At 39.7% G+C, this 27940-nt stretch overlaps 3 protein-coding genes across 3 annotated transcripts; 2 read left to right on the plus strand and 1 right to left on the minus strand.

Moving 5' to 3' along the window:
- Positions 1 to 2268: 2268 nt before the first annotated feature.
- gtf2e2 (general transcription factor IIE, polypeptide 2, beta) lies at positions 2269 to 13014 on the plus strand. The gene is made up of 8 exons (XM_083972480.1): positions 2269 to 2471; positions 3499 to 3653; positions 9754 to 9836; positions 10408 to 10515; positions 10788 to 10970; positions 11107 to 11200; positions 11895 to 12010; positions 12201 to 13014. Exons 2-8 carry the CDS (start codon positions 3500 to 3502, stop codon positions 12318 to 12320), a joined length of 858 nt encoding a protein of 285 aa, XP_083828606.1. The 5' UTR covers positions 2269 to 2471; position 3499; the 3' UTR covers positions 12321 to 13014.
- A 280-nt stretch (positions 13015 to 13294) lies between these two features.
- LOC310986546 (dynactin subunit 6-like) lies at positions 13295 to 17679 on the minus strand. The gene is made up of 7 exons (XM_083972494.1): positions 17598 to 17679; positions 15434 to 15498; positions 15162 to 15267; positions 14935 to 15020; positions 14797 to 14844; positions 14540 to 14682; positions 13295 to 13615 (listed from the first exon to the last, which is right to left on the minus strand). Exons 1-7 carry the CDS (start codon positions 17624 to 17626, stop codon positions 13523 to 13525), a joined length of 570 nt encoding a protein of 189 aa, XP_083828620.1. The 5' UTR covers positions 17627 to 17679; the 3' UTR covers positions 13295 to 13522.
- Positions 17680 to 18182: 503 nt separating this feature from the next.
- Positions 18183 to 27533, plus strand: hgsnat (heparan-alpha-glucosaminide N-acetyltransferase). The gene is made up of 18 exons (XM_083974285.1): positions 18183 to 18365; positions 19266 to 19381; positions 19487 to 19623; positions 20157 to 20275; positions 20397 to 20466; positions 20798 to 20867; positions 21875 to 21978; positions 22282 to 22358; positions 22489 to 22519; positions 22958 to 23118; positions 23299 to 23414; positions 23587 to 23708; positions 24241 to 24367; positions 24576 to 24662; positions 24804 to 24881; positions 25050 to 25120; positions 25400 to 25512; positions 25753 to 27533. The coding sequence occupies exons 1-18, from the start codon at positions 18194 to 18196 to the stop codon at positions 25932 to 25934; spliced, it is 1953 nt and encodes a 650-aa protein (XP_083830411.1). The 5' UTR covers positions 18183 to 18193; the 3' UTR covers positions 25935 to 27533.
- The last annotated feature ends 407 nt before the right edge of the window (positions 27534 to 27940 follow it).

Consider the following 27940-nt stretch of genomic DNA (forward strand, 5'->3'; position numbering starts at 1 on the left):
CTAATGCACACAAACATGCTGCTATTCATTTTTTTTTCTTCATTCCCCTGTGGGGTTGTTAATAACACAATTTATGTAATGAAAAACTCTGGCAGGGCTTACAAAGAGAGAACAAAACACATGAAACACTAAATCTAAGTTTATTGTACCTTGCTCAATGCACATGTTGCCATTTCTATAACACGTGCATGAGAGATACTGACAAAAAAGATAATGCAAAGAAACTTCATGGCATTTCATAACTATGGGGAGTAAAAAAAAATCATACCTGCATTTCATTAAACAAGTGATGTTAGTGATGCTGTTTCCACGATTATAGTGTTGTTTTGAATATATTTGTAAGATTTCTTTGAAGACACAGAACATCTATTTTTGACAATCAGCTTTCTTACAATGATGGGCTGCTTCATGATGGCATTGTTCTTTGCTACAACAGTTTTAAATAATTCACATGGAAGATGTCTTTTTTCTCATTGGTTTCAATCAAATCTGATGAAAACACAACCAAACAGTTCTAATGAAACAGATTATCTGAGCTGAGAGCACCAAACTTGACAGACCACAGACTCAGAATTACCAAGGTTTGATGCACCTCAACTCACAAATAGGCAGACTAACTCTTACAGTATGTTCTGGTCTTAATTAACATTTGCATACATTTTGAATAAAACAAAGAAGTGCTGTTTATGATAAATCCTGGGCCAAATAATCTATGCAAGAAAGCATATGCATGTGTAAGAATTGAGAGCTAATTTGCAATAAATGCCCTCTGTCTACCACCTACATTTTGAGCAGAATACCATGGTTTATGGCTTATGCGCTACACTCTGCTGCTGCTCAGTGCTTAGCTCTCTATTTGCAGTGACCTGGTTATACCGCAGCCTTATCTCACCTCTTCTCTCACCTGATTACCCAGTGGTGGAGTCGCCTTCCCCCCTCAATTCAGCAAAGTCTGGCTTCAGCTGGATGAACTCCTGCATGTGCTCGACTTCATAACAGAATCTGTATATGACCTTTTTAAACTTGCACTAGCTCCTCCAGCCTCCTATACAGCGTGTCTGTGGATGCAGCAAGTGGTGACAGGTAAAGCTAAATCATATTTATTGATCGATGTGCAAGACAGATCAGCCGTGGCCAAAGTTGCAAATTATGCAACTTTAGGGAGTGGATTTTTGTTGTTGTTGTTGAAATGGTGCCAGAGGACACTTTAATTGGTTTTTAAAAGTTTAAAACAACAAATGAACATGAACTTATTTTATCTGCTGTAGAAGGCAGATTTAGTATGGAATAACAGTGCACTGGTGGTTGATGCATGTAAAACAACAACAACAACAACAACAAACCTTGTGCATCAGCACATACACATCTTTTTTAACTTGTTCTTTTCGTTTTTCTTTCTTTTCTTCTTTTTTTTATTTTTAAAAATGAGCCGTGAATATTATCATTTGTCCAGGTCATAGTTATCTCAAGGAAATTTAAATCGAATGCAAGTGGACTTGGTTATTTGTCTAGGAAGACGTTTCACCTCTCATCCAAGACATGTTCACATCTGACCACAAGTGAAACTTAAAAAAAAAAAATGTTTTATTAGCCTCTCTGTTAGTAGCCTATGTCTAATTATCAACATTCAGAGTAGATTTCACTGTGCTTCTATGATATATTCAGTCATGCTACTTCTCCAGACTAAACATATTTTAAAACACCTGCCAGCAATGGTGGAATTTCAATTAGAACCTGTTTTGTACAGTCTATGGTTAGAACTCATAGAATGGGAAATAAAAGAGAGAGATGACCACCAGGTGACGCCATTCTGCTTTACCGAGTGCAGATCAACAGCATTCATCAAGGTCTAGTGCAGCAATCGAATAAAAAGCTACACACAGCAGTAGGTCTAGTACGGAGGAAATCAAAAACAACAATTGCATACATTACATCTTGATATCTGTTATTAAACAAACAAACAAAAAAATCAATTTATGTGCTCACATGTGTAATTGTATGATTATTTTTTCCTAAAAACATTATCATCCCACACTATATTGTTTATTTGTTTTCTTTTTTGTTTATCTAATGTATTTCTTTTGTTATATTGTCCTCGTACTGTGTATTTTTTGCATGTGTGTGCCATAGACTGTATAAAGAAGGTGTGTGCCTGTGTTTTCATCTTTTTTTTGCCTGTGTTTTCATCTCTCTTTCTTTTAGAGATTGAGCGTTACGTGATGACGTCTCCAAAGGATGAACTGTCGACATCCGACAAATCGAACAAGAACCGGAAGCGCGTGAGAAGGAAAATGAGATGTTTTGTGTATGAAGTTAGTTAGCTAACGTTAACTTATATTATCCTTGAAGGGGCCAGACAAAGAAGCTATTTCTTGACGGTTGCGTTATCCTTCTCGTCTAAACCGTCTGAAATTACACAGTCCGTCGGAACAACCCCGTCGTTTTCTCTGAGAACCGGAACAAAGTGTCAGGTAACGATCACTTTAGATAACGTTGAAAAAAATCGGAAAGCTAACGTTGATGCTAACGTCAACTGACAAGTGTCCGATGATGTCGTTACGTTTACTAACTTACGTTTTTATTCAGATATTTGAGGAAGTATAGCAATATTTGATGAAGTAAAGTCACTTTAGCTGGTTTGGAAAGGTTACATTATCAGTAAAAGCAGTAGCAACGCCAGGCTAACCTAAAAATCACACCGACTAGGTAGTTGTAATCCAATAAACTAACCAATGTTAACGTTAGCTCCCTTAGCTAATATATGTTGAGGTCTTGTCTTTTTCTCTTAGTTCAATTAAAATAAATCAAAGAGAGACGATTGTCCACACAGCATTTGTATGCCCATATTTTGTATGGGGTCACATTCAGCTGTGTGGTAACGTTACACTTATGTAAACCTCACCTCTAATATCAAATTGATTTGTGCTGGTTCCTTTAAATACCTGCTTGTCAGTAAGTCATGTCTTCCAGAGGAGCTCAAGTCAACATCCAAATCTTTGTTATTATTGTTTTTGTTGTTGTTGTAAACTCCATTCTATCTGCATAACTGTTGTTTATAATATTATGGTTATTAGTGCTTGTTGTTACAGCTACAGATGCACGAAACTACAGATTAGTTTCTGGGTCTGTGTGTAAATAATGAGGCTGCCATGTGTAGAGCTGAGTACACTACCTGAGGGGAACATATTAAATACGCAGGGGGTAGAGATGAGGGTGTCAGCAGGGTCTCTGAAGCATATTGTCACTGTACTAGTCAACCCAGCTGTGGTTACAGTGCAGCACTTTCACCTGCACTGATATGAAAAAGTTTACTTTATTTTTTTACATGGTGAAATTTATTTTTATGCTTTATTATTATTATTTTTTTTATATATCTGCCATAGCTGCTAGGCTCTGCTTGAGGAGGAGACAAACATCTCAGTATAAAGGAAGCTTTGTTGAATTGTCTTTTGCTGTCTTAATCAAATCGGTGTTGTTTTTGACTCTGTGCTCTGCCAGGATGGACCCGGCTCTGCTGAGGGAGAGGGAACTGTTCAAGAAAAGAGCTTTGTCCACTCCAGCTGTAGAGAAGAGACCAGCAGCCTCAGACTCTGGATCACACAAGAAGAAGAAGCCCAAAGCTGACAAAGAGAGCTCCTCAGGGTCCAAACATGGTAAGTAAAAGCAGACTGTTTTAAAAATCGTTAACATGCTAACATGCATAAGACAGAAGCCATACTCCATACAACTCCGTATCGTGACGTTCCGTATCTCATAGCGTGGTGAATGTGCAGGTCACAACTTGTCCACAATGGTGTTTTGGAGTTGTTGGATTGTGTACTTGATGATTTTGATGAGGGAAACAAAGAAATCCCATGAGCCTCTGTAGCAGCTTTGAGAAGCTCGCGGTTTTGCTCCGTCGTTCTAAAAATAGCTTGCACCGACAATTAAAGGCAACAAACCTACTGCTATAGGGATTATGGCAATGGGCCAATTTGCCAAAATGTTGAACTATCCCTTTGCACTGGCTCTGGTGCCCATCACTACTGCACTTTTCACTACCAATAGCAATGCATCAGTCAACATTTAGTGAGTTGATACTATCTTATGCTAACTGGGGCAATGGCGTCACCAATGGCTCCATTTTGTTAGAGTTCCTATTAAACTTTGTTGTTATTTTAAAAGGATAGTTCACCCAAAATTCAAATTGCACTCATTATCTACTCACCCTCATGTCGACTAAGGGCTGGGAGAAGTTTCAGAGTTATCCGTGGCTTCTCTGAGTTACAGGGGGTCTCGGCGTAGCAGTGCATGTCCATATAACGGTTGTAAATGGATACCACTTTTCTTCATAACAAAAAGACACACCAAAAAACATCCAAATACCTCCATGCTGCTCGTATGTAATGTCCGTCTTGTATTGAAGCCCCGAAATGCGAAATTGCTCCGAAAAAAATTAAATAAGTCTATATTTCAAGCTTGTTTGTAGTGGATTTGAGATTTGCGCCGACGTCAGTAATTGCACTGACGCCGGCGCAAATCGCGCGAGATTTGGACAGACCAGGAAGAGGAGCTTCCGCTACAAACAAGACGGACATTACATACGAGCAGCATGGAGGTATTTGGATGTTTTTTGGTGTGTCTTTTTGTTACGAAGACAGTTGGTATCCATTTGCAACCGTTATATGGTCATGCACTGCTACGCCGAGACCCCCTGTAACTCAGAGAAGCCACGGATAACTCTGAAACTTCTCCCAGCCCTTAGTCGACATGAGGGTGAGTAGATAATGAGTGCAATTTGAATTTTGGGTGAACTATCCCTTTAAGTTTGAGTAGGTCCTCCAAACAAATAGGGTCTCCTTTGACAGTTAGGGCACTGACTTCAAAACCATAATGATACTGTGCGCAGTAATTCATTAGACCTTGTTACTGTCTGAGTTGAGTCTACATCCCCTGCACACACCCTTATATTCAAAACTTCAGAGTAAAAATTATATGATATTTGGCGTTTGTGATATAAAATTTGACGACATTCTATATAAATAGAGTTACACATGTCAGACTTGAATTTTGAGCTGCAACCTTTCATATTGGTTTTCAGCCTCATAAGCTGCTCTCACAGTATAGTTACAGAACAAAGAGAAACATGCACATACTTTAGTGACAGTTTATTAGGCATTTTGTGGTAAGGCATATGAAATTATACATTGTGCCCGATATGACATGACAGAGTACATCACTGTGCAGCAACCAAGTGTAATTTGTCATCAAATAATATTGCAATGCTTAACATGTTGACAACACTGCCACAGAATGTACTAAAGAACCAAGAAACACAGGCTTTGTCCAAAGCAACAATGACGTCCAGCCAAGCTTGATCAGGTTCTTTGTTTCCTGTCAGGTCCTTTTGAGAAACAACAACAAAAAAATCTGTCTGTGTACAACATTTAAATGTCTCATAGAAACTCATTTGTGCAGTACTTACAGGGCAGATGTCACTGAGAAAAAGGACGTGTTTTTTAAACTCATTGATATTAGTTTTGAGAAGTAGTTTATAATTTTAACATGTTTTGGCCATGCAATGTTATACTCCATAAAACAAAACAGTGCAAAAACAAGTCCCACCGTTTTAAGTGTTGTGTGTTTTTGTGGTCCACACCACTGGTAACATTTCTATCCAGGTGTTCTCTCGTTCTCCTGATTATGCCTGGCATATAGTATGGCTTTTCACAGTGTGCCCTCTGTGTCAAGTGGTAGTGAATCTAAATGTGTGAAAAATCCCTTTTAACTGAAATGAAAAGTTAATTAGACTCACTCTAAATCAGTGAAAAACTATCCCTCCTTTTTTTTTTACACGGTTGTTGCCTCATTTTGTCCCTCCCCATGGTATCCATCAAACTGTGAGTAATTGAACCACTATTACACAGTTTTAGAAGTCCTTTTCTCAGTGCCTCGGGGTCACTGCTGTTACATTGCACAACTTTGCAGTGACATCCGAACTCCTACAATTCCTTTTTCTTCATCATCTCTGCTTCTATACCACCTCAGTGTGGGATTCTGGCTCCTTGCAGATGCTTGTCATAAGCTTGCTGCAGCTTCCTGGCCCCTCCTCTTGTAGCTGGTGATGTGTCTTGCCTTTGGCACAACACCCACAGTCCAGTAGCTCATATAGCACGGCCAAGGCAGCCAGAGACAAGACAGTGAGGATGAAGAGCAGAAGGATGACGAAGCAAGCCACATTCCAGCCGTCGTGGAACGGGTAGACTTCCTGGACCTGCAAGGAGACAAGGGGGAGAGAGACCGCCCCTGGGTGCCATGGGAGATTACTCGGGTGTATAGTGGCAGTGATGTTGGCCATGTTTTTCCTTGGAAACAACAAAAACGGGGAGAAAGACAGATTGTTAATACCTGTGCCTGCGGTTCTGGGTTTCCCTGCTAGGTGGTGACAGCAAATTAGAGAGCGATGGTTGTTTCCATGGTGAGGGAAGGATTTAAGAACTCATCTCTTGGCCATAATATTTAGGATTGTCTCTCTTTTTAATGTGATGTAACAGTTTTATATAATAGAATACGTGTGCTAGATTTTTAATAGCATTTGCCCCTACAATCAATAAATATAAAAAAAAAACATGCACTGCTAATGTGCTTTTTGAAAAGGACACAGTCTCAGTAGCGACCACAGACAGAATTTGAAGCCCATTTCCTCTCTTCTTTCACCTATGTAAGGTGATGTTAGCCCAACATAATTATAGAGGGTAGCATGTAGTAATATGATAAATTGCATTGCTAGTATGTACACAGCATAAACTCCAGCCTATGTCTATCAGTACATAGATGATTCTTACTGAAATAAACACGCACTGCACACTACACAAGCAAAGCGATGTATTGCTAAAGAGCACAAACCCTACTGAGGCCATCTGCTCAGAACCAAAATAACGCTCAAAATCCTGGTCCACAAAGGATGGGTGCACAGCGTGATGCATCGCCATCTACACTTGGTTTTGCAACTCTTGGTTCACAACACTTGATGCAATGCTGCAGTTACAGTAGGAATTTAAGGAATTAGTAAGTTAAAAGATGTGCTGCTGGGTGCATGTTGTCAGACCACTTGTCTTTCTTCAGCTAGCCTTTCACATTTTCAGCTACGCCTACCATTTAAAATCCTTAGGGAACAGCATGCCCACCCACATACAAGCACGTGCATACATACATGTTTTAAAAGACACCACCCCATACACACATGCACAAACGCAGTCACAGACATCACCTGCTGAGATCGAGGTATCTGACCCAGATTACTTGAGTCGACCACTGGGAAGAGTTGAGGGGAGGGCATGAGTGCTGCTTTTTAAAGTAGACCCATCCTTTTTTTCTTTTGGTTCATTTCTTCCTTAGATCCTACAACCTCCAATCAGGCCTAACTGTGTGTCAAAGGATACATTTGTGGCTGCTTAGTTTAACCATGTGTGAGTGTATTTTATAGCACTTGGAGAGAGCTAAGTGAATGCTCCTAGTGTGATTGTAATGTATTTTTTTGTGTTACCTCTGAGATTGTAACCCACTGTTGTAGTGGTGTCAGTTTTATCAAGAGATCACACATTTTCACCTCGGAACCCTAAGGGTGCCTAATTAGGTTTTGCACTTCCTCAGCATATTATGTCTGCAGTATTGTGAGAAAGGCACCTTTTAAATGTGAGGTTTGTGAGTGGTTAGTTAGGGTTAAGGTATTTAGCTTCAACACATTACCAACATAGGATTGTTTCTTCAGTCAAGCTGTTCTGGTGTGTTTGTTATGTGGCGACAGTGATTGATCAAAACTTTAAGCACAGGTTTGGTTTCACTGACTCTCAATACAGTGTCATACACGTGTGTTTTGTTGTGTAATTGGCTCAGGCTCTGTTCAAATGGAAAATTGCCTTATTTTGTCTTTTCCCGGATGCTGACAAAGTGCTTACTCTGTGACTCTGTGTGATCCACACAGCAGCTGGTATCTCAGCCTAAATGAGCCCCGCCCCGATGAGCTCCTAAAGGTGTTGTAAGGGCTATGATATTGCTCTCTGGGTTACACAGTGGATGTCTCTCACTAAACACACACTTCAACCAGACACACTTACACACCGGTAATACCCCTGCTCAGCTCCACAAAGTGGTCCATCCCTCACTGACTGTTTTTATTTTCAGAACTGTAGTTTGCACCGTGTCACTGAGCCATTTTCATAAACATAGCCCGACATGATGCACTTGAGTAAACACACAGGCATTAACCCACACAGACTTTCTGATGCTTAGTATTCAAGTGCAGACAGACACATCCATGTTTATTTAATCCATTCTGTCTCTGTTTCATTCTGGGACTTAATATTAAAATGGCTATGTAAAGAGCCCATTTTAATTGTTGCAATAGTATAAATTTCCTTTTTTTTTTTACATAGTTGATAATACAGTGTTTTGCAATTGTAGATTTTCTAACACATAAGGAAGTAGTTACATTAATAGATTTGCTGCATTAAAGATGTATGATATACCAAGTAAATGCTGGATTACTCACAGAAACATCTCATGCTTATGGCTGCACACTGAGACCCATAACGTCCTGCTGCCTGTAGCTTATATCCATCTGATTATTGATGTCTAATATGCTTACGTTATTCCAAGGATGCTCTTCTGAAAAATATGCAGACTCACCTGTGTCTGGCTCAGTCTTGTAGAAGATGCAAGTCAACAGATGCACTCGCCTTTTTTTTTTGGGCTGCTCCACCTATCACTCCGTCTTCCACTCTCTCCCTCCTCCGTGTTCACTCCTCGACCTGTTTTCCTCTAGAGCACTCTCATGTAGCCGTTTGCTCGTGCACTCGCTCCCTCCGCCACTCCTTGCAGCCCTTAATGTCTCAGCCGAACGGCACGGGCTTCTCTCCATCATTGGCTCCTCTCTTTTAGCCCTGCCTCTGCACCGTTTGTTGAGCGGCCTGTCACAATTTCACCGTCCTGCCCACAGTGCAGCTCACAGCAACAGAAGCTCCCGCCTACACCATGAATCATTCATGAATCAGTGTCTGTTTTCAGCTTTGATAGGCGAGTGCTGAGTCCAGACCTCAGACAGTCTCCAGAGGGATGAGGGAGGGGGGATGGGGGATGAGAGTGGGGGGGGATTATGGAACTCCCAACAGAGAATAGGACCAGCTGGCCGGGTTTCAAACAACTCTTCATCAAATTATGCTCATGTGATGCTTCAGCAGTACATATTTTTGTTGCAGGAATACTAGATGATAATCAATAAGCAATAATAAATGTATCCAACTAACAAGCTGTTTAACCAGAACATGATACAAATTGTCTATTAATAGTACAGCTGAGCTCCATTAGAAACACAGTGGTGACATGTTCCTTTGTCAGTATGAACAGATAAAACATGGACCTGGAGGTCCCCAACAAAAAATGTATTTGTGCCCCGTCTCAAAGAATCGCTGTTTCCGTAACAATGGTGCTGTAGGTGGAACAATGAGCTCAGAAATATTGTGAGACAAACCAATGGCTTGTTTTTCCTTGAAATAAGAACGGAAGTAGTAATTATGCATAGTGACCTCCACTAAATGATGATGATTACTGATTTGATAGTTCCTATACAAGCCGGTTGGGCGATAGATTTTTTTTTTTTCCAACAATTTTTCAGCAAAGGTTTTTTCACACAAGTCCATCTAACTGATGTCAGCCTTTATGATAAATAATGTGATGTGTAATCACTTAACCTAAACTGTTCTCCTTTTTCCACAGAGTCGAGTAATGGAAACTTTAACATCAAAACGAGCTCTGGATACAAATTTGGCTGTCTGGCAAAGATAGTCAATTACATGAAAGTAAGTCTCTGTAAACAATTTGTCATTTACACAAAAGGAACTGTCTTTAGTAATTTAGTGATGATTATATTCATTTCTCAGTATCATGGACGTTGTTCCTTCCAAGTTGATCTTAAGCTCTCACAGCAGCATCCACTTAATTGCTAGATTTTAAGCGCGCCGTCATCCTCGTCAAAGCTCGGTTAAAGCTTGACATGTTGTCTATTGTAACAACTGAGTGAGTCAGTTGTGTACAGTGTAACATTTGGACCCCGGTCTTTCTTTTGGTTTGTAAACAGCTTGTTTATTGTGCTGTGGCTCTGCGGAGAGGCAGGCAGGCCCTGTCACACTCACTGTGTGACTCACGCTCAACTTGACAGCTTTTACTTGAATGTGTGCCTTTTGGTGCCATCTGTTGAATAGTTAAAAATCTTGTTCAATGCCCTGACATTTGGACGAGAGGCACAAAATCACTGTAGACATTGGGCTAAAGTGCTATTAGAGGTGTACGATTAAGAAGCGCTAAAAGAAGCGGATTTTATGCTGTTGTTGACTAATTAAATCCATGTGCTTCTCTGTCTTTAAATCCCAGACAAGGCATCAGAACGGTGACACACACTTCCTGACCTTAGAGGAGATCCTGGATGAGACCAAACTTCTTGACATCAGCATGAAACAGAAACAGTGGCTCATGACTGAGGTGTGTTGTGTTTCTTCAGTATTATTCAACATTGTATTTATCATCAGCAGTACAATTGTCTACACCATCAAACTGACCTATTTTACACAAGAAAAAAAGAATACTTGAGTTCCCTCTGTCACCTGTGGGCTGGTGTGTAAGCCACTAGCAACAACTTTTCTATAACGACATCCTGTATGTTGCACAGCAGGGAAGTCACTGAGTGATCATGCAGATAGCACATGTCACAACATTCTGTCTCATACTTCTGTGCATCTCCGTACCATTATTAGGCCTTGGTTAGCAACCCAAAAATTGATGTACGGGATGGGACATATGGCTTCAAGCCCAAGTACAACCTCAAGGACAAGAAAGCCTTACTAAGGCTGCTGGACAAACACGACCAGCTGGGAATGGGAGGAGTGCTGCTGGACGATGTAGAGGAGGGGCTGCCAAATTCAGCCAAGGCTATTAAGGTAACATGATAAATATAATTTAAGTTTATACATGTCTATGCAAAGATGTTGCCTAATACACACTGTTCATTGCTGTCTCACATTCAATCAGTGCGGTAAATAAAAAGTGAATGAGCTCTCGTGTGATCGTTCGCAGGCTTTGGGGGATCAGATCATCTTTGTGACGAGACCAGACAAGAAAAAGATCTTGTTCTACAATGACAAACACTGCCAGTTTGCAGTAGATGAAGGTGAGAATGAGTCAGCTTCGTCTATCTTGTGATGCAGCTCACTCTTTCTGTTTCGGTCCCTGTCTTGGCTGTCCGTTACTGATTCCCTGGATTTAATGGTTGTGGCTGCTGTATGTTTTGATTATCAGTTAATTGCTTCAATCATCAAATCATCATATAAAAGACAAATTGGTAGACTTTGGACCTTAAGCTTCTGACAGAAGATTTGTGTTGAGTTGTTAAGTTTTATGAATGAAAGATATCTGCTCAGAGAAGATAAGCATTGTTTTCAACTTTTTTAATGTAGTTGATATAATAAAACTTGAAACCAGCTTTACTTCAATTTAACAAACTTACCGGTATCTTATATTAACAAAACTAATAAGAGGGTTGCAGCCTACTTTACATCAAGCAGTCATCAGTATGCCCTATCATAACAGAGTTATAACTATAACAAGTTGACTGATGTCAAAATCCAGGTTGTAGTTCTAACTCCGAAATCCAGACTTTTCTCAAAGCACTGATCAATCTTAGCTAACACACACACAAATCCATAGCTGTGAATGGCATTCAAGGTGATTTTAAAAAGAGAATGAGGATATATCCCAAGAATTCAGCATTCATAATAGTTTTGTGTCACATTCATTTACCAAGCACATGCCCAGCTCTTTGGTCACGTCATGTCTGTTTCAAACACTTTCACTCTAAATTTTAGAATTCCAGAAACTCTGGAGGAGTGTTCCGGTTGATTCCATGGATGAAGAGAAGATTGAGGAGTACCTGAAGAAACAAGGCATCACCTCCATGCAGGAGACAGGACCAAAGAAAGTGGTCAGTGTCTTTAGGTCTCCAGTGCTTGATTTTTGCTTCAACTTTTATCTTAATTTAACATGGCCTTGTTTATTTCCCTCAAGAAGTAAAAGCTTCAAGGTTTTAAACATGATACTTACTGATACATTAGTTCTCAGTTAATCATGCATCACCATAATCAGTGCTGATTGTGTGTCTGTGCTCCCTGCAGTTACCGGTTCAAAAGAGGAAGAAGCAAGGTGGGCAGAGGAAGAGACACTTCAAGACTCACAACAACCATTTGGCAGGTGTACTGGAGGATTATTCAGATGGCGTTCCTGTAAAGAAGTGAAATCCCGGCTTCCCATCACTGCTACATGCCCTCAGAGGAGTGATGTAGAATCTGTAAATCATTAATGGCTGTAGATGGAGACTCTGGCCACACTACAATACAAAGACTTTTCATGGGTGTCTGTTATGTCAAACAAACAAGCTTCTTTTCCTTTCTTTGAACTCCTTTGAGTGATCAGTGATCTTGTATGAGTGAATACAATCTGAGCTGTGGAATTCTTTTCAGTTAGTTTATTGATGATTTATTGATGACTGACGGACACTGGAGGAAAAGGGTACAGAGACCATTAGTGAATGCTTTTACAAAGACTATCATCCTTTAAGAGGGCACAGCAGCCAGATTGTTCAACTGTAAATGAGCTGAAGTGTGTAAATACTCTTTTCTCCCTTTCGTTTGGTTATTACAAAGAGTGTGTGAGGGTACGTGCGTGTGGAAGGTTTGATTTGAGAGGACGGCAGCCCTCATCTAATGGCAACCTTCCATCCTTTTATTAGAAATTGCAGAGGACATGTTTGTGTTGTGCAGTGCATCACATTGACGTATCTCATCCAGCACGAACCATCTTGGACATCATTTCTTTTTCCCATCATTGTGAAATTTTCAGAAGTATTTAAATTCTTTTACTTCACAGCACCATGATGACATAATGGTTTAAAATACTAGATTTTTTTTGTTATTTTAATAAATGATACTGTTACAGGATAACGCCTTGTTGCATTGCTTGATTTAGATGTTCTGCAGTGAAAGTGGTTCTTTTATACCAGCTACCACGGCATTTTAATAGACAAAAATAGTTGGACAAAATTCAAACGTTGCTATTTTACTCTCATTTCAAAAATGTTGGATTTGCAGTGAAAACATTACGGGAATCCAAATGTGATCTTATTGCAATATTAGAACCTTGTGATGAAATCAGAAGTTATCACTAATTTAATTTAAAAAAATAGTCCACGGTACAGGCCATCAGTATTTTTGAGGTTATTTAATTAATCATAGAAAAGCAGTACATCAGCACAGTGCAGAAAGATCAAATGCTCAATCATCTGTTGCTGTTAAGAGTAGCAAATATTAATCAGTGAGAAAAATTACTGATGAAGCAAGGTTTTATATAATTATATACATTCATGCTTTCCTTCAACAAGACCTACTTACATTAGTTAGCGAACCATTACTAATAAACTTAGAAACTATAAAGCTAAATTTTAGCTAGTAGTGTGGCCTGCTTTGACTGTTTTCTTTAAATGGTGATAGTTCGGCAAAATCTTCATCAGAAAGTCGAGCTGAAGAGTCTGGGGCTGAAAAGACAAGAAAACATGAAGAAATAATGAGAACAAATATGTAAAAGTGATGCTATTTACCGTATGCTGCTTTCAGCTTTATATGTTGGGTGAGTAGAGTTTGGGTTAGGAAAATGACCAATGGGAATTTAAAAACAGGTGGTGCAAGAACATTAACTAGAACATCACAGTGCCAAGATTCACACTGATTTTTTTATCTACATGTATGGAAAAACATTGTTATCAGCTAAGTGAAAACATTAAGTTTTTATTGCATATGTTTTTTAAGGTAGGAGAGGACTGTAAAAACATAGGGCCCCACATGCTTTATCATAAATTTTGACTTTTGTGGTGTACGCAGTTTGCAGAGTGTGCTTTTGGATACAGCATGGTAAGAGACACAACAGACGAGGAAAGACTGGTGAGTAGCTTGGTCATATTAACATAATAAAAGTATAAACATGCACAGAATGTTAAGGAAGTATAGTTTAGAAAAGGGAAATTTGTGCTCATCCATTAGCTTATACTTTGGATTCAAAGTAACAATTTGTGTAAAAATGCATTCAGTGTAGTATGAATATGAACAATTTGACATAAGAGCTAAATCGGACTGGGTCATTTAAAAGGTGAACTGCTAGGTTATTTATCTAGTAGGACAGACTGCTGTTGTTATCAGCCAGGAAATAATACTATTTTATCCAGTATTATGTTTATTGGGTAATGTGACACTAGAAAGAAAGTAAGTTACCAGAATAAGTTAATGTTAATTGCATGTTTATAATTATAAGATGTGGATGCACCAGCACTAGAACCCATACGATTACAATGCAATTTACTTAAATGTCATCAAAAGTTTCACCATTACAGACCTAAATAAATACCTCTCAGGCGATAGCCATATAGTATGCCAAAAAAACACCAGCCTAACCCCGGTGTCCATACCTGTGGTCTCTCTGTCTGAACCCGTCTCATGCACCCGGAGCCATAGATGACCGTGTTTTCAGGGATGACCTCACACGTGTTGACCTGACAGAAGGCTCCAATGATGCAGCCACTGGTGAGGATCACATTCCTACCAACGTCAGCTAGAAAGACACATATCCAATATCAATTGGATACAGTTAGTAACTTAGAAACACTCCTTCTCTGCAGATGCAGCTCTAACCTCTCTTCACATATACTAAAAGCAAACATCCCACCTTTTGATTCTATGACATTGTTGTCCCCAATCTTCAGGGCTTGTGATACTGTAAATCGTCTGTTAAGGCAAACTGGTGGTTTTGGTTGTTGAGTATCAGATTAGTAAAACATGGAATCACTTGTTTTGAAAAGGATACCACAGCCAACTTCAAATACATTGTTGATGCCGATGGTCATTGTCTTTGGTTCCACTTCAGAATCTGGTGTGATGTTTTCTGGGTAACTGCAGAGTATAACAAATAGGATTGTAGCTATTATGAGACAGGTAAGGCTCAGATTATGAAATTCACAGGTTATTTGCCAGGGTGGGCAAGACAGTGGTAAACAGTATGTGTATTAATAAAATACAGGGTAACTTAAATACCTATTGATAATCAGGGCTTGCTCCTCGATCAAATTGCCTTCTCCAATCACTATGGGTCCTGCTTCGGCAATGATACGAGCCTTCGGATGGACCACTGTTCTGGGACCTGAGGCAGCAGAGAGAGTATAATAGGTATCATTGGCACGCAACTACACATTTAGCAAAGTAAATAAATCGCAGAACTCTGATCCGCTTACAGGTAATAAAAAAATTAAATGAACCTTCACTCAGCTCTGTTTACTGTGCACTGGGTGAAAAGCAACAACTCTTACCGATGGTGACATCTCCTCTGATTTCACTTTCAACACAAACCACTGCTCCAGCGGCTATCTTGACACTGTAAAATAAGAGAAACACAGAGACAAGTGTGGATCATGGATGTATTATATTAACTGGATACCGGACCGGAAAATGGCCGCCGTTCATTTCAATGGAAGCTGCTCGCCTGGCGCATACGCCGAAAAAGTTTCTGACTTCCGGGTTTACTTCCGCGTTATCGGGCCCATAGAGCATGCGCAGTTGAGTCACCCCCCATAATGCTCTGCGGTCTCCCATCATGCACTGGGGCAATGAGAACGAGCAATCGCCGTTCTAGTTTTGGCGCTGCGCGTTCATGTATGTGTTACTTGTGGATTTAAGGAACGAGTATTAAGACTTTTACAGGACTCACACGGACTTTAAAACAAAGATAATGATTTAAAAAGTAAGACGGACGATCGTAGGTTTACTACGGTCGTTTATATGATCGTTAAATCGTTTTGACAGTTCATTAATATACGATGTTACACTGAAAACGAATTAGTCCGAACCTGTAAGCTTAAATCACAATGGAAAATACATCATAATTAACTGTATTTTTGTTAAACATGACAGAGATGACCCCAGAACACCTCAAATAATGTAATGAGGGCTTTGCTCTTACCTTTTTTATATATTTAACTTGCTGCACAGTTCACCAGTTGTATTTACAGGACGTTGGTGGAGGTATTATAAACTTAGTCACACGTGTTTTGTTTTTATCAACCACACTGTGATTAAAGACAGTTAGAGCTCTTTGGCAAATGCATCTTCCTTTTAATAATTGTCTGTACTGGCTGTGTTCATAGTTTCATCATCATCATTAAGCCTTCAGGTGGATGAGACTCTTTGTAATTCAACAGTTTAATTTACAATATTTCCACAACACGCAGAATATCAGTGTCCACTAATACAGCTGTTACAGAACCAGACATTTTAATTAAACACGAATGCCCCAGACACAGTTGCAGATGTTGGATTTGGTAGAAGAAGAAAAAAGTCACAAGCATGTTGGTTTTTTTCCGAACAATTTAATAATATGATTATGAGTTTAAGTGATCATGTAGCATACTGACACTGAACAAACACACACTGACGACGGTGAGGAGTACGTCCACGGTTCTTCCTCCGGCCCCGGTGAAGACGGGGAGCAGCTGCACCGTCAGGACACACACACTACACACACCGACCATGGAGGAGTCTGGACAAGTCTCGGTTTACATTTGACCAGCTTGGCATTAATTAAACCGTAAAATAAATTAATGTGGACGTTGTGAACGGAGCAACAGGTGTTGAACATCAGCCGCGATGAGACACTGTTGACACACACACACACACACATACAGCATAAATGACTTATCAAGCTAAAATTACTGAAAAATATGAGTTTTACAGGAGCAGTAATGTAAAACAGTCTGGTTTCACGTCAGTAAATGCAGTCATTACGAGGCGATCTCATCAATTAAACGTTACGTTTAAGAATACGAGTTGACAAGAGACTAATAACAGACATTAACTATCATAAAGTTAAATTAACTCGATGTGACCAAACAAAAACTCACTTTTGAGCCGTGTTTTCCACTTTTCTGAGTGATTTTTGCTCCGGACAGCGTCTCATTAGTTTCAGGCATCCTCGGTCCCGAGACACACACGACCGCGCACTGCTGGTGCACGGACACAGCCGTGACGTCACGGCCAGAAATGAGACTTTTCTGTGGCTTTTCTGGCCGTTAGAAAACATTTTGACGGATAAAAAGTCCATGACTTAAAAATATAGAATACAAAGATTAGTAATTAACGGAGGTTACAGCTGGAAGTGTCCTGTGAACAGTTTTACAGGCTTCTCTTTTACTATTGCGGTCTATGGGAAAAATCCTTTTTGGGCCCCATGGGATTTTTTGTTGCAGTACCACGGGTGGCCACTGGAAAAAATCGGCGTGCCTGCTGAGAGGATTACAGGGGGGCTGGTGTGGATATGTTAGCTAACACTGTTAGCTAGCCACTTCGGTAACGTTAAGCCGTCCAAACCAGCAACGTGGCATTTGTTTTTACTGTGGCTACTTGGTCATGTTTTTAAACACTATTTTACTATTTAACGACACGATTAAACGTCATTTTGTAGTTAATATTTGTTATTACCTTTTCTGGGCGTTTTGTTTGTCTGCCATTGTAATAGCTAAACTCCGATGGGGAGGCTCCGGACGATTCACTCGATTATCGATTTAGAATCCTTCCCATTGCAGCATATGCGCATGCGTCATCCTGCAATTTAAAAGGAGATGGGTTTTGTGACTTCTGTGCTTTAGGACACTGAGCAGTTCTGTTCATTTGAAAACTTACATAGTCTCAATTGATTATTCATATACACTTTTAAATATAAATGTGAGCTAGATAAATTAATATAGTATAGTGTAGTTGAAAAAAAAGACGTTGCCATAGCAACAATATCTCTATCTCATATGAGTAGTTTGTGTGAGTAATGTGAGTACATGCGCGATTTCACAGCTGTAGCCACGATTGTGTGTAGTGCATAGACTGTAGGTGTAGTGTAGACACCTGTAAAAGGTTTAACTGAACAATTCTGAATTATTTCTTTTAACATCCAAACAAACAGGCATCGATCCACCTTTAGTGATTCGTTGAGGGCAACGACCAGGTAGCGTTAACATGTACTTTGTCCCTTCTCGCGCCCACTCCAATGTCAAAACAAGGAAGGGTCGGAAGTAGAATATATTATGGCAAAAGGGACTCGAAAAAAAGAATCAAGAGACACATCTGCAGTCGTGCGGGTGAAACAGGAAAGGCAGGAAAAAATGACACAGCCAGAGAAATCTATGTTTTTCTGGGCTGTTACTACTCTGGTTATAGCGGTTTGCGTGGTACCGCTGACAGCTAAAATACCTACATGTAAGTAACGTACACAGGACTGTTGACAAGTGAAAACTACAGCAGATAGTGCTACACAGTTAGCAACCAAGGTACTTACCCGATATCAAGAAGACATTTTACCTCAACCCATTTATTTGCTAAAAATGTACACAGCATTAGCGGGTGTGGCTTTTGTCAAGTTATTTTGAGATTCACCACTATATTCTTTATGTTATTTAAGCTTTTGCCCCTAAGACAGAATGCATGTTAGCTCTGAGCTAACTATAGTTTACTATTAGCACCGACTGGAGGTTCGCAGCCCAAGAAGCTCAATGAGCTCCTGCTCCACTCATTTGAACTTCCCTCCTGGGGGGGTATTTTGCGGATTAATTCAGCATGTGACCATGGGGCTCTGCAGCCATAACTTCAGCCCTCTCACATGCTTTCCTCTTCAAGGCTGCAACGGCTGACTGGCTGCAGCAGCAGCTTATAGTTGTAACGTTACTGTACAGCTTTTTTCCCCACTCTGGCAAACCACAAGCTACAACACAATTTGGTGTGGAGTAACTTTCTAGTTTGCAACAATAGCAGAGGACCAGAGGTTTGAGGTAGGTTATTGAAAGCTAATCGTGCAGCTGCTGTCTTAATGATGGCGTGTGAGGCCTTTAGGACATGATTTCTCTGGCTTTTACAGTGTCTATGTCAACGTGGAGTTGTGAAAGCTAGGATTAGTTCACGGGTTTGCTTTTAGCTCATATGTAAAATGCATAGTAACGTAGTGTTATGGGTTGCCGAGTACTGAAATAGTGTGTATAATGTCTGTGGCTTCACAGTTGGGTGTGGTCATAAGCAGAAGTGAGCTGTAGCATCTTCTGCATGTTCTCTCATCCTGTAAAGCAAATGGATCTGCATTATGTGCACTGCTGTTTCTTTCTGCAGCTGGCCACTCTCTTCATAAACACAGTGTCCTGAAGATGGATGAGGCACTTTTGACCGTAAACAATGATCTGGACAGTGAAGTGGTGGTGTCCTGGATATCAGAGCGTTGCTACCAGGTAGACAAACACACACACAACAACAACAACAACAACAATATTCTCCTGCAGTGGATTATTTTGATATGTGGATGATGATGATGTTCTGGTCTTCCTGTGTGCTAGTGTTTGTACCAGCAGCTAGGGGTGGTACCTGCTGCTCCTGGTCCTGGCCAGCCTGGTTCAGCAGACTTTGTTGTGAGCACACAGCATGAAATTACACTACAACTCAACAGTACTCCTGTTGACCTGGAGCTGTGCACGTAAGTTCATTGATGATATGTTACAATGTACAAAGGACAAATGTGTGTGAATGTTACATCACAGTTCTCTCTGTACTGTAAGTGCAACGTATGTAAAGTTTATCTGTCAATCAATGCCTGACAGCTTAACTATACAGACTTAAATATAATATTTCTGATTTCTTTATGGACCTTAACATTCTTGATTGGAAGGAAAATCTAATAGGACTTGGAAATTAAGTTTTACTTGGCAGTACTTCGTCATGTACATGATAGAACTGCTGGGTTGGTTATGAATGAATAGATAAATATAGAAATTGAGGGTCTTCACAGGTCTTTCACAGTTCCACTTTACAGTTGAGACACCATAGCACATTATTCTAGATGACTATATCTAGATGACTGTGGTTTGACAATTAATCATCCTTATAGCAAACTTTGAATGACAATCAGCATGGTTTAATCGAGAGATTCATGGAATGACTATGTTGCTCATAATACCGATCAGTTTGACTGCTTTGCTATGTGATTAGTATACTGTCTTTAATTCCCAGAGTTCCATTCCACTTTGGGGAGCATGGAAACTACTCTTTGTGGGTGAAAAACATAAATGACTCCTCAGTGGTCAACTGCTCCATAGTGACTGACGGAGACCCCATCAATAGCTACATACGTGAGTCTGACACATTAACACATTCATAAGCTTGTGTGACATGGATATGTTGTGTCTTCTGATGCTGTTTTCACCCCTGCATACACTACTACATCTCACTGATGTTCCACTATTTTCACAGCAATACTGGTAGCTTTTCTTATCTTTGCTGGACTGGCCTTGGTGTCTGCCATCGGAAGAACATTATTAGGGTAATCTAATTTTATCGTTTTATTCCTATCTATTTATACAGCATATTCCCAAATACCCCTGAGATGTGTTTTTCAACTGATTTCAAAGTCTACACTGTTCCAACAAATCTAAATCAAAAAATGATGAATCAGATTAATGATTAATTTGATTGGAATTATTCATGGGCTATTTGTTTTCTTGCCTTGCCATAAGCTTTTCTTGTGTAAATAAAGGTCACTGTACAGAACAGAGGCCCACCACTGCCATTTTTATGTCTCCACCATGCCTTGTACCTTGAGCCTCTGCATAGTACGGATTAACTCCTAACCTGGTTGATTATTTCTTCTCCAGGCTTGATGCAGTGAAGGGTATTCTTCTACGAATTGGTGGCTCCATGGAGACAGAAAGGCTCATCAACTCTGTGAGTGTTACTAAGTGGGAACATTTTAAAATATAAACAAATGGCAGTTTAATTATTAAGGTTTGACTAATTTACCTGATATATGTTGGTATAATTAGAGGTGAGTGATGTCTTGATACCCTGTATGGTTTTGTTTTGTATAGTAGAGCAGTTCAACATATTCAACATATATTTGGGTCAATGATGTGATGCAACCCAATGTCAAGTGCTGTAATCGGTATTTTTTCATAGAAATCTGACTATATACAGGAAAATAAATCTGGACTCAAATGTGGAATTGGTCACAAATGATTTAGAAAAGAAAGCCATGTTTTTAGGATATTTCCTGCTCAGTTATTTAAATATAGAAACACAGCAAAGAATCTATCTCAATTTAATGTTTTCAGAAGAAAGTGTATTATTATAAGTACACTTAGGTGGAAAAACAACCTACAGTGGGCATTCAGTCTTACTTTTGTCGAAAAAGGTTCTAATGGGGTGCTGTATAACTCACTGTGTTGAGCAGGCGCCCCATATGCAGAGGCTCCAGTCCTGCCTGCAGCCAGCCCCGGTTCGAATCCCCTGGTGGCCCTTTGCTGCATGTTATTCCCCCTCTCTCTGCCTCCCCATTTTCTGTCCCGCTCAACTTTATGTCATTTAAAATGACATAAAACCAACATGAATACCAAATGTAAATCTGATACATGCTTTTAAAACATTTTTTATTGATTGATTTTCATGTATTTAAAACAAATTGTATTTGTGACTGCCCCATTTATTAGGCAAATGCTGTTCACACTTAGTGAAGTAGGTTTTAGTAGAGAGGTTTAATGGCTTTTTGAGGGCGGCCTCATTACTCTTTCAGTTCCAACACACTTAATAGTAGCTGAGAATCTGCAAACAGAAAGCTTCTGTGTAAAATGTTTTCAAACACTAAGTGGAAAGCTATTAACTGATAAGCATGACTGTGCAGAAATGTGCATGCTTCCTATAATACATTTAATTTCACTTTCACCATCACCATCCAGGAGCTGGGCTCCCCGGGCAGGACGGTTACATCAGTTACTGACAACATCCTTCCACCACCACCTAGCCCCAGCAAGAGGCTGCGATCTCTGGACACATTCAGAGGGTAACCCACCCCCATTTAACTCTGCACAGAAATATATAATTTGAATTCATGCATGGTCTTGCATGTGGTTAAAGTATATCATGTGATTCTTAATATGAACGTGACATTTAGGCAGCTGACACTGGAATTGTCAGTCATTGATAAGCTCCAACTAATAAGATTAATATGGCTCCCTTGTTTTAATGTTAAAGTGCTTGTTCCAAGGGATTTTTCTTTCTAAAGTGAACTATTTCTAAGTCTGTAATCGTGCCTGCAGGGCTCAATGTCTTACAGTAATGTTATACTTTCTCTGTCCCCTGTCAGAATTTCCTTGATCATTATGGTGTTTGTGAACTATGGAGGGGGGCGATACTGGTTCTTTAGACATGCAAGCTGGAATGGTAAGCCCCAAATGGTGCTATTTTTATTTATTTATTTTTTTTTTCTTCAAATCATGTCACTCAGTATTTTCAGATATTGGTTTTATTATTTATTTATCGAAGCATGTCTTTTGTATTTGTCTCATCACAGGTCTGACTGTCGCAGATCTGGTCTTCCCTTGGTGAGCTCAGTTCAAAATATCTTCTACAGTTTCAATAACATGTCCTAGTTCAGCAGATTAGTTTATCCCTGTCTTGGACTGGACAATTATTTGACTTATCTTCACATCCACTCACATGCTAAAAATAAGTATGTCTGCCAGAACAACAGACTTTTTTGCAGGATCCATTTCTTCTCTCTTATTTCAAATCTTATCGATAAAGGTTTGAAATATTTGGATTTGAAAAGAGTCTCCACACCTATGATGAAATACAAACAAAAAATAAAATAAATTGAACCAAAATAATAAAACCCTCAACAGTTTCTTTTTATTCTAAAGTCCAGAATTGTATCTAATATACAGTAGTTTATCATAGTTTGAATGAACCTCACCTTGTGTTTTCCTCACTTCCTGTTTTTGTTTGATTTTCTCACACTTGATGTTTCTCTCCCCCACCAGGTTTGTGTTTATAATGGGCACATCGATTGCGCTGTCAATCAACTCCCTGCTGCGTGCCGGCTCAACACGCTGTGCACTGCTGAGGAAAGTTGTATGGAGGAGCCTGCAGCTCTTTGTTATCGGTGTCATCATTGTCAACCCAAACTACTGCCAGGGACCATGTGCGTATATACACACTTCTTTGATAACGACCACAATGTCGCAAACCATTCATTTAAATGTCACTCTTAAAAACCATGATATTTAGTGTGGGCCTATTTGGTTATATTTTCCTTTCTATACTTTGTTTGTGGGTTTCTGCCTGTCGTGGCACTCACACTCTATCCTCATCCACTCCGCAGTATCTTGGGACAACCTGCGGATCCCGGGTGTGTTGCAGCGCCTGGCCTGGTCGTACCTGGTTGTTGCCAGCCTGGATCTGTTGGTGGCGAGAGGTCACCTTGACATCCCTACAACGGTTAGCCAACAGCTTCATTTTATCCTCATCATCCTTTCTTTAACTTTTTATTAAGGGCTCCATCCGGACCAGAGTCTCCACAGAGTCTCCCTACTGTGATAAATGTGCTCGTGCTAAATGCGTTTCGAAGGGCAACACAAGTGTTTGATTTGGCACTGTCAATGTTTTCCAGGGTGCTTGGTGGTCTCTTGGTCTTGACATCCTGCTGTACTGGCCAGCTTGGCTATGTGTGCTTCTCTTAGAAAGCATCTGGCTGTACCTCACTTTCCAACTTCCTGTACCTGATTGCCCAGCGTGAGTCAAGCAGTGCATGTTTGTGTCCTTTTCGTGTCCACGTAATAAGGGGAATGTGCTTTTGTCTACCTCTGATGAGTATTTTGTGTTTCTATAATGAGGTGACCCCACAACTCTGCACAGTTAAGCAGTGTAGCTAATGGATGGATGGATGGATGGATAATGAAATGAATCGTAGTGACATTTCAGTGTGATAATCAGGTCATGTTTTACTGCTGACTGTCACAAACTGATTTACAACATGGACAAAATGTGATGTTTATGAGTTGTTGTCTGTTTTTTGTTTTGTTTTCTGTAATTACTGGAACTGGAGTGAAATTAACATTTAATTTTGTATGTACAGTAGTTTTTCTGTATTTTATAGGAACTGGTCAAATGACTCACAAGTGAATTAATAAGGAGAATCAAAACTTAAACCAGAGCTGATAAAATAAATTCCAAATCCTCATTCCAACTTAAAAACCTTAACCTTGCTCTGTAATGGCTTCATTTCTTATCAATAGAACTGACTTCATCTTATTCTTCTGAACAGGGGCTATCTTGGTCCAGGTGGGATCGGGGACATGGGTCTACACGCTAACTGCACCGGTGGAGCAGCTGGTTTCATCGACCGCTGGCTTCTGGGAGAAAACCACATCTACCAGACTCCTTCGTCACGGGTTAGTGAACAGCAAAACAACTCAAACATACCAGCAGCAGACACATTCAGGCTTTTTATAACTTGGTTGAGCTTACATATCAGGTTTCTCTCTCACAGGCCAACACTCATTTTTCTAACCCCAACCATGTTGACCAGACAGGTGATGCAAGGGTAAAAACTATGTCAGAACTTCAGTATAATTTACAGAAGTCCCCTTCTGTTTCCAGGTGATTTTTGCAACCCACATGCCGTATGATCCAGAAGGTATTCTTGGCAGCATCAACTCTATCCTCATGGCTTTTCTTGGATTACAGGTTTGTAATGTGAAGTGATGAACTCATCTCTTCTTGTCTTTTGCCTCGATACATATCTGTGACATCAGAATTGATAATACTATAGCTCATTAAAAAGCAAAATGCAGTCAAATAATTGTTTTGATTGTTGTATTTCCACAGGCAGGAAAAATAATCTTACACTACAGAGATCTCCACAGGAGTATAATGTCAAGGTTTCTTATATGGGGTCTCTTCTTGGTAAGCACATTAACATATTAATGTTTGTCGGACAATATGTACACACTTCCATATGACTTAATTGCTACTTGTGAGTGACACATTGCATTGCACAGTGATGTCTCAGTCTGTTTTTGACACAAGAGCGTTTCCTCTTTTTGATAACATAATCTCCATTGTAACACACAGGGAGCCATATCAGCACTCCTGACCAAGTGTTCCACAGACCAGGGCTTCATTCCTGTCAACAAGAACCTATGGTAAAGTTGGCTTCAAAGCACTTTCAGATGAAACAAAGTTTGCTCAAGTGATTCCTTTTTTTTTTTTTTATAGACTCAACGTTTGTAGCAGTTGATGCACAGACAAAGGAGTTTTGATATTTTATGGCCTGAGGTGCTTCGTGATGTTACTCCTACTGCTATTTGACAAACAAAAACTTCCCAAACCAACCAGGATATCCTTGAGAAATACTGTGTATAATGTTTCATGTAAAAGACATTGTTAACAACCCTTCATGTTTCTATCTGTTTGACTTCTAGGTCTCTGTCCTACGTGACAACCCTGGCATGTTTTGCCTTTGTGCTGCTAGGTCTAGTCTACTACATAGTGGATGTAAAGAAGTGGTGGTCTGGAGCACCTTTCTTCTACCCCGGTGAGCACTATTATTAGACACAGAGTCAGATTAGTGGACAATTTTAGGAATGTGAATTTTTGACCTTTAAACCAAATTCTTAAAAGGCAAACTTTGATTACCCACAGTGATGATTTAGTTAAATATCAGTGGTTGTAAGATTAGTAAGTCAACTGAACTGACATGATCTGTCTGTATTCTCTCTAAATGTCTCTTTAATCACATCCTTCGCTCTACTCTCACCCATCTGTGCAATTGCAGGTATGAACTCCATACTTGTGTATGTGGGCCATGAAGTGTTGGAGGAGTACTTCCCTTTCCGTTGGCGTATGGCCAACAGCCAATCCCACGCTGAACACCTCACCCAGAACCTCGTGGCTACTTCTTGTTGGGTGTTCATCTCCTATGTGCTCTACAGAAAGAAGATTTTCTGGAAGATTTAGAGGTGTGGCCCTTAAAATGATGGGGCCCTGACACAATAATAACAGAGGACATTGTTTACATCAGAATTGCTGGAGATATAATGTGAAAACATTTGGAAGGCGGAAAATAGGAGACTGATTTATTTTGTCAAAATTATGATGGCTCTCTGTCTCTGAACATATAAGGGTTTCTTCTTTCAAACAGCACTCTTTTTTTGATTTCTTAGTCGGTAAGTTATAGGACCATAAATGCTGAAAGACTCCCAAAGATCTTCAGATATGAAGCAACTGATCCCTGCCAAGTATCCTAACTGACTCAGGAGGAACAGGAAAAGTATTTAGAATAGAATTTGAGAACTATAAAGACTGACAGCGTTAAAGTACTGTTCGACTGTGTTATAGATGCTGTTTTCTTTCCTAAGCTAGTGTCCCAGACTACAGCAGCAGGGTGTTGCAGTAGTGGTTTAACAAACCCTTGCTGACTTCCCCTTGGGAGAATCCCTGCTACCGCTGTTACTCTGAAAGCTGAAGTGGGTTTTTGTGAGGCTGATTTTTAATGCGCAGGAGACAGCACAGTGACGTACGTACACTGTGGAGAAAAGGCTACCAAGAATGCATTTTCATCTTTCATCCTTTCCACTGCAAAACAGAAGGTGAAGGTGAAAAGAGAAAGCCTGTGTAGAGGTTTAAAAAACAAAACAAAACAAAAACCCTTCAGTGTCTATTAGCATTTATCGTTGTCGGTTACTCGGCCAACTCAAGCACAAGTGTATTCCATTTGCATCCCTATGCTCCCCTCTGACCCCACTGCTTCGCTTAGCAAGGGACCAGGGGTGTGATAACATGTGATGGTGTGTGTGTTAACAAGTGATGAGGAGAAGCAAAGGCAGGCATGTCAAATGAGTAATGAAATCTACTGGGATTTTCTGTTTTTACACTTTGGTTAAATGCTTGTGTGTTTGATTTGGTTTTCTAAAACATAAGTCACAGAATTGCCCTGTTTAGTAAGTTAACCACACCCAGTATTATGTTTAATTGTCAAAAATAATTTGAATGGTCTTTTTCTTGCCAAAAGTCTGCTATTTCTGGGTAGCCATATTGTCTTTTTTTTTTTTTTTTAACATTACATGAATTGCTGACAGAAATTGAGATCTAAAAAATACATAATCCACTCTGCTGTAAATGTACACACCTAGGCAAAATTAATGCAGTCTAAATACAATAGGCCTGATATATGAAATACATAGAAACTCCATAATGGAATGCAGTTCAACAGTGCCACAAACTGCATGTACTGCAGCCTCCAAAAGCACCAATAAGTTACATCAGCACCTCCCAAATCAGTTCTAACACACACGAAACATTATACCTGTCAAGAAGGGAGGATTTATTGGAGAGCTGTTGTATTGCACATTATTAGTTTTAACTAGGTGTTCCTAATTAACTGCTCACTGGGTGAAGTGCCTTCTGCATTAAGCACTTCATATAACTCATTAATGGATTGTGAAAAAACACTGTTTGATATGAATCGAAATACTACAAGATATATTTAATAACTGCTCCTTTAGTACTGTCCTAATAGATGAAATTCATTTTTTCAAACTTTTATACATTTGTTGTTGTTTTTTTTACATTCACAATTTGAAAATTCAGTAAATTTATGTAATAAATCTTATTGCAAAAATACTGACAATGTTGTTGAGTTTTACTGACAGGCTGTTCTAATGTGGTCATCTTCCCACCACTCTTATAATATCTAAGAATAACAATTATTAGTCTCATAAAGGTCGTGTGAAGAAAGGATGTTAGAAAACATGTATTCCCAGTGTCACAGTTCATGTTATACCTATTCGTCTTCAAGCTGCTCCTCCTATCTCTTCAGCGCAGAGAGGTGTAGTTTGCTTTATTGCTCAATAAGGCGTGGGAATCGTGTTACAGTGCGGTTGCCTTGTGAAAAAAAGTGCTAGTTGTGAGGGTGCCTCTTCATCTCGCGATACAATCGGTTCACCTTTATTCATGTCTATTGT

This window comes from Trachurus trachurus (assembly GCF_905171665.1).
Source record: "Trachurus trachurus genome assembly, chromosome: 1".
NCBI classification, from domain to species: domain Eukaryota; kingdom Metazoa; phylum Chordata; class Actinopteri; order Carangiformes; family Carangidae; genus Trachurus; species Trachurus trachurus.

Bases quoted from the DNA above. Each gene is read 5' to 3' on its own strand.
- LOC310986546 (XM_083972494.1), bottom strand. From the start codon at position 17,626: ATGGCAGACAAACAAAACGCCCAGAAAAG. The intron at 15,268-15,433 runs GTAAGAGTTGTT...CTGCTGCCTCAG, and splicing joins CAGAGGAGATGTCACCATCG to GTCCCAGAACAGTGGTCCAT. The intron at 13,616-14,539 runs GTATGGACACCG...TTGTCTTTTCAG, and splicing joins TTCAGACAGAGAGACCACAG to CCCCAGACTCTTCAGCTCGA.
- hgsnat (XM_083974285.1), top strand. From the start codon at position 18,194: ATGGCAAAAGGGACTCGAAAAAAAGAATCAAGAGACACATCTGCAGTC. The intron at 21,979-22,281 runs GTAACCCACCCC...GTCCCCTGTCAG, and splicing joins TCTCTGGACACATTCAGAGG to AATTTCCTTGATCATTATGG. The intron at 24,882-25,049 runs GTAAGCACATTA...TGTAACACACAG, and splicing joins TTATATGGGGTCTCTTCTTG to GGAGCCATATCAGCACTCCT.
- gtf2e2 (XM_083972480.1), top strand. From the start codon at position 3,500: ATGGACCCGGCTCTGCTGAGGGAGAGGGAACTGTTCAAGAAAAGAGCT. The intron at 10,516-10,787 runs GTGTGTTGTGTT...TACCATTATTAG, and splicing joins AACAGTGGCTCATGACTGAG to GCCTTGGTTAGCAACCCAAA. The intron at 12,011-12,200 runs GTCAGTGTCTTT...TGCTCCCTGCAG, and splicing joins AGACAGGACCAAAGAAAGTG to TTACCGGTTCAAAAGAGGAA.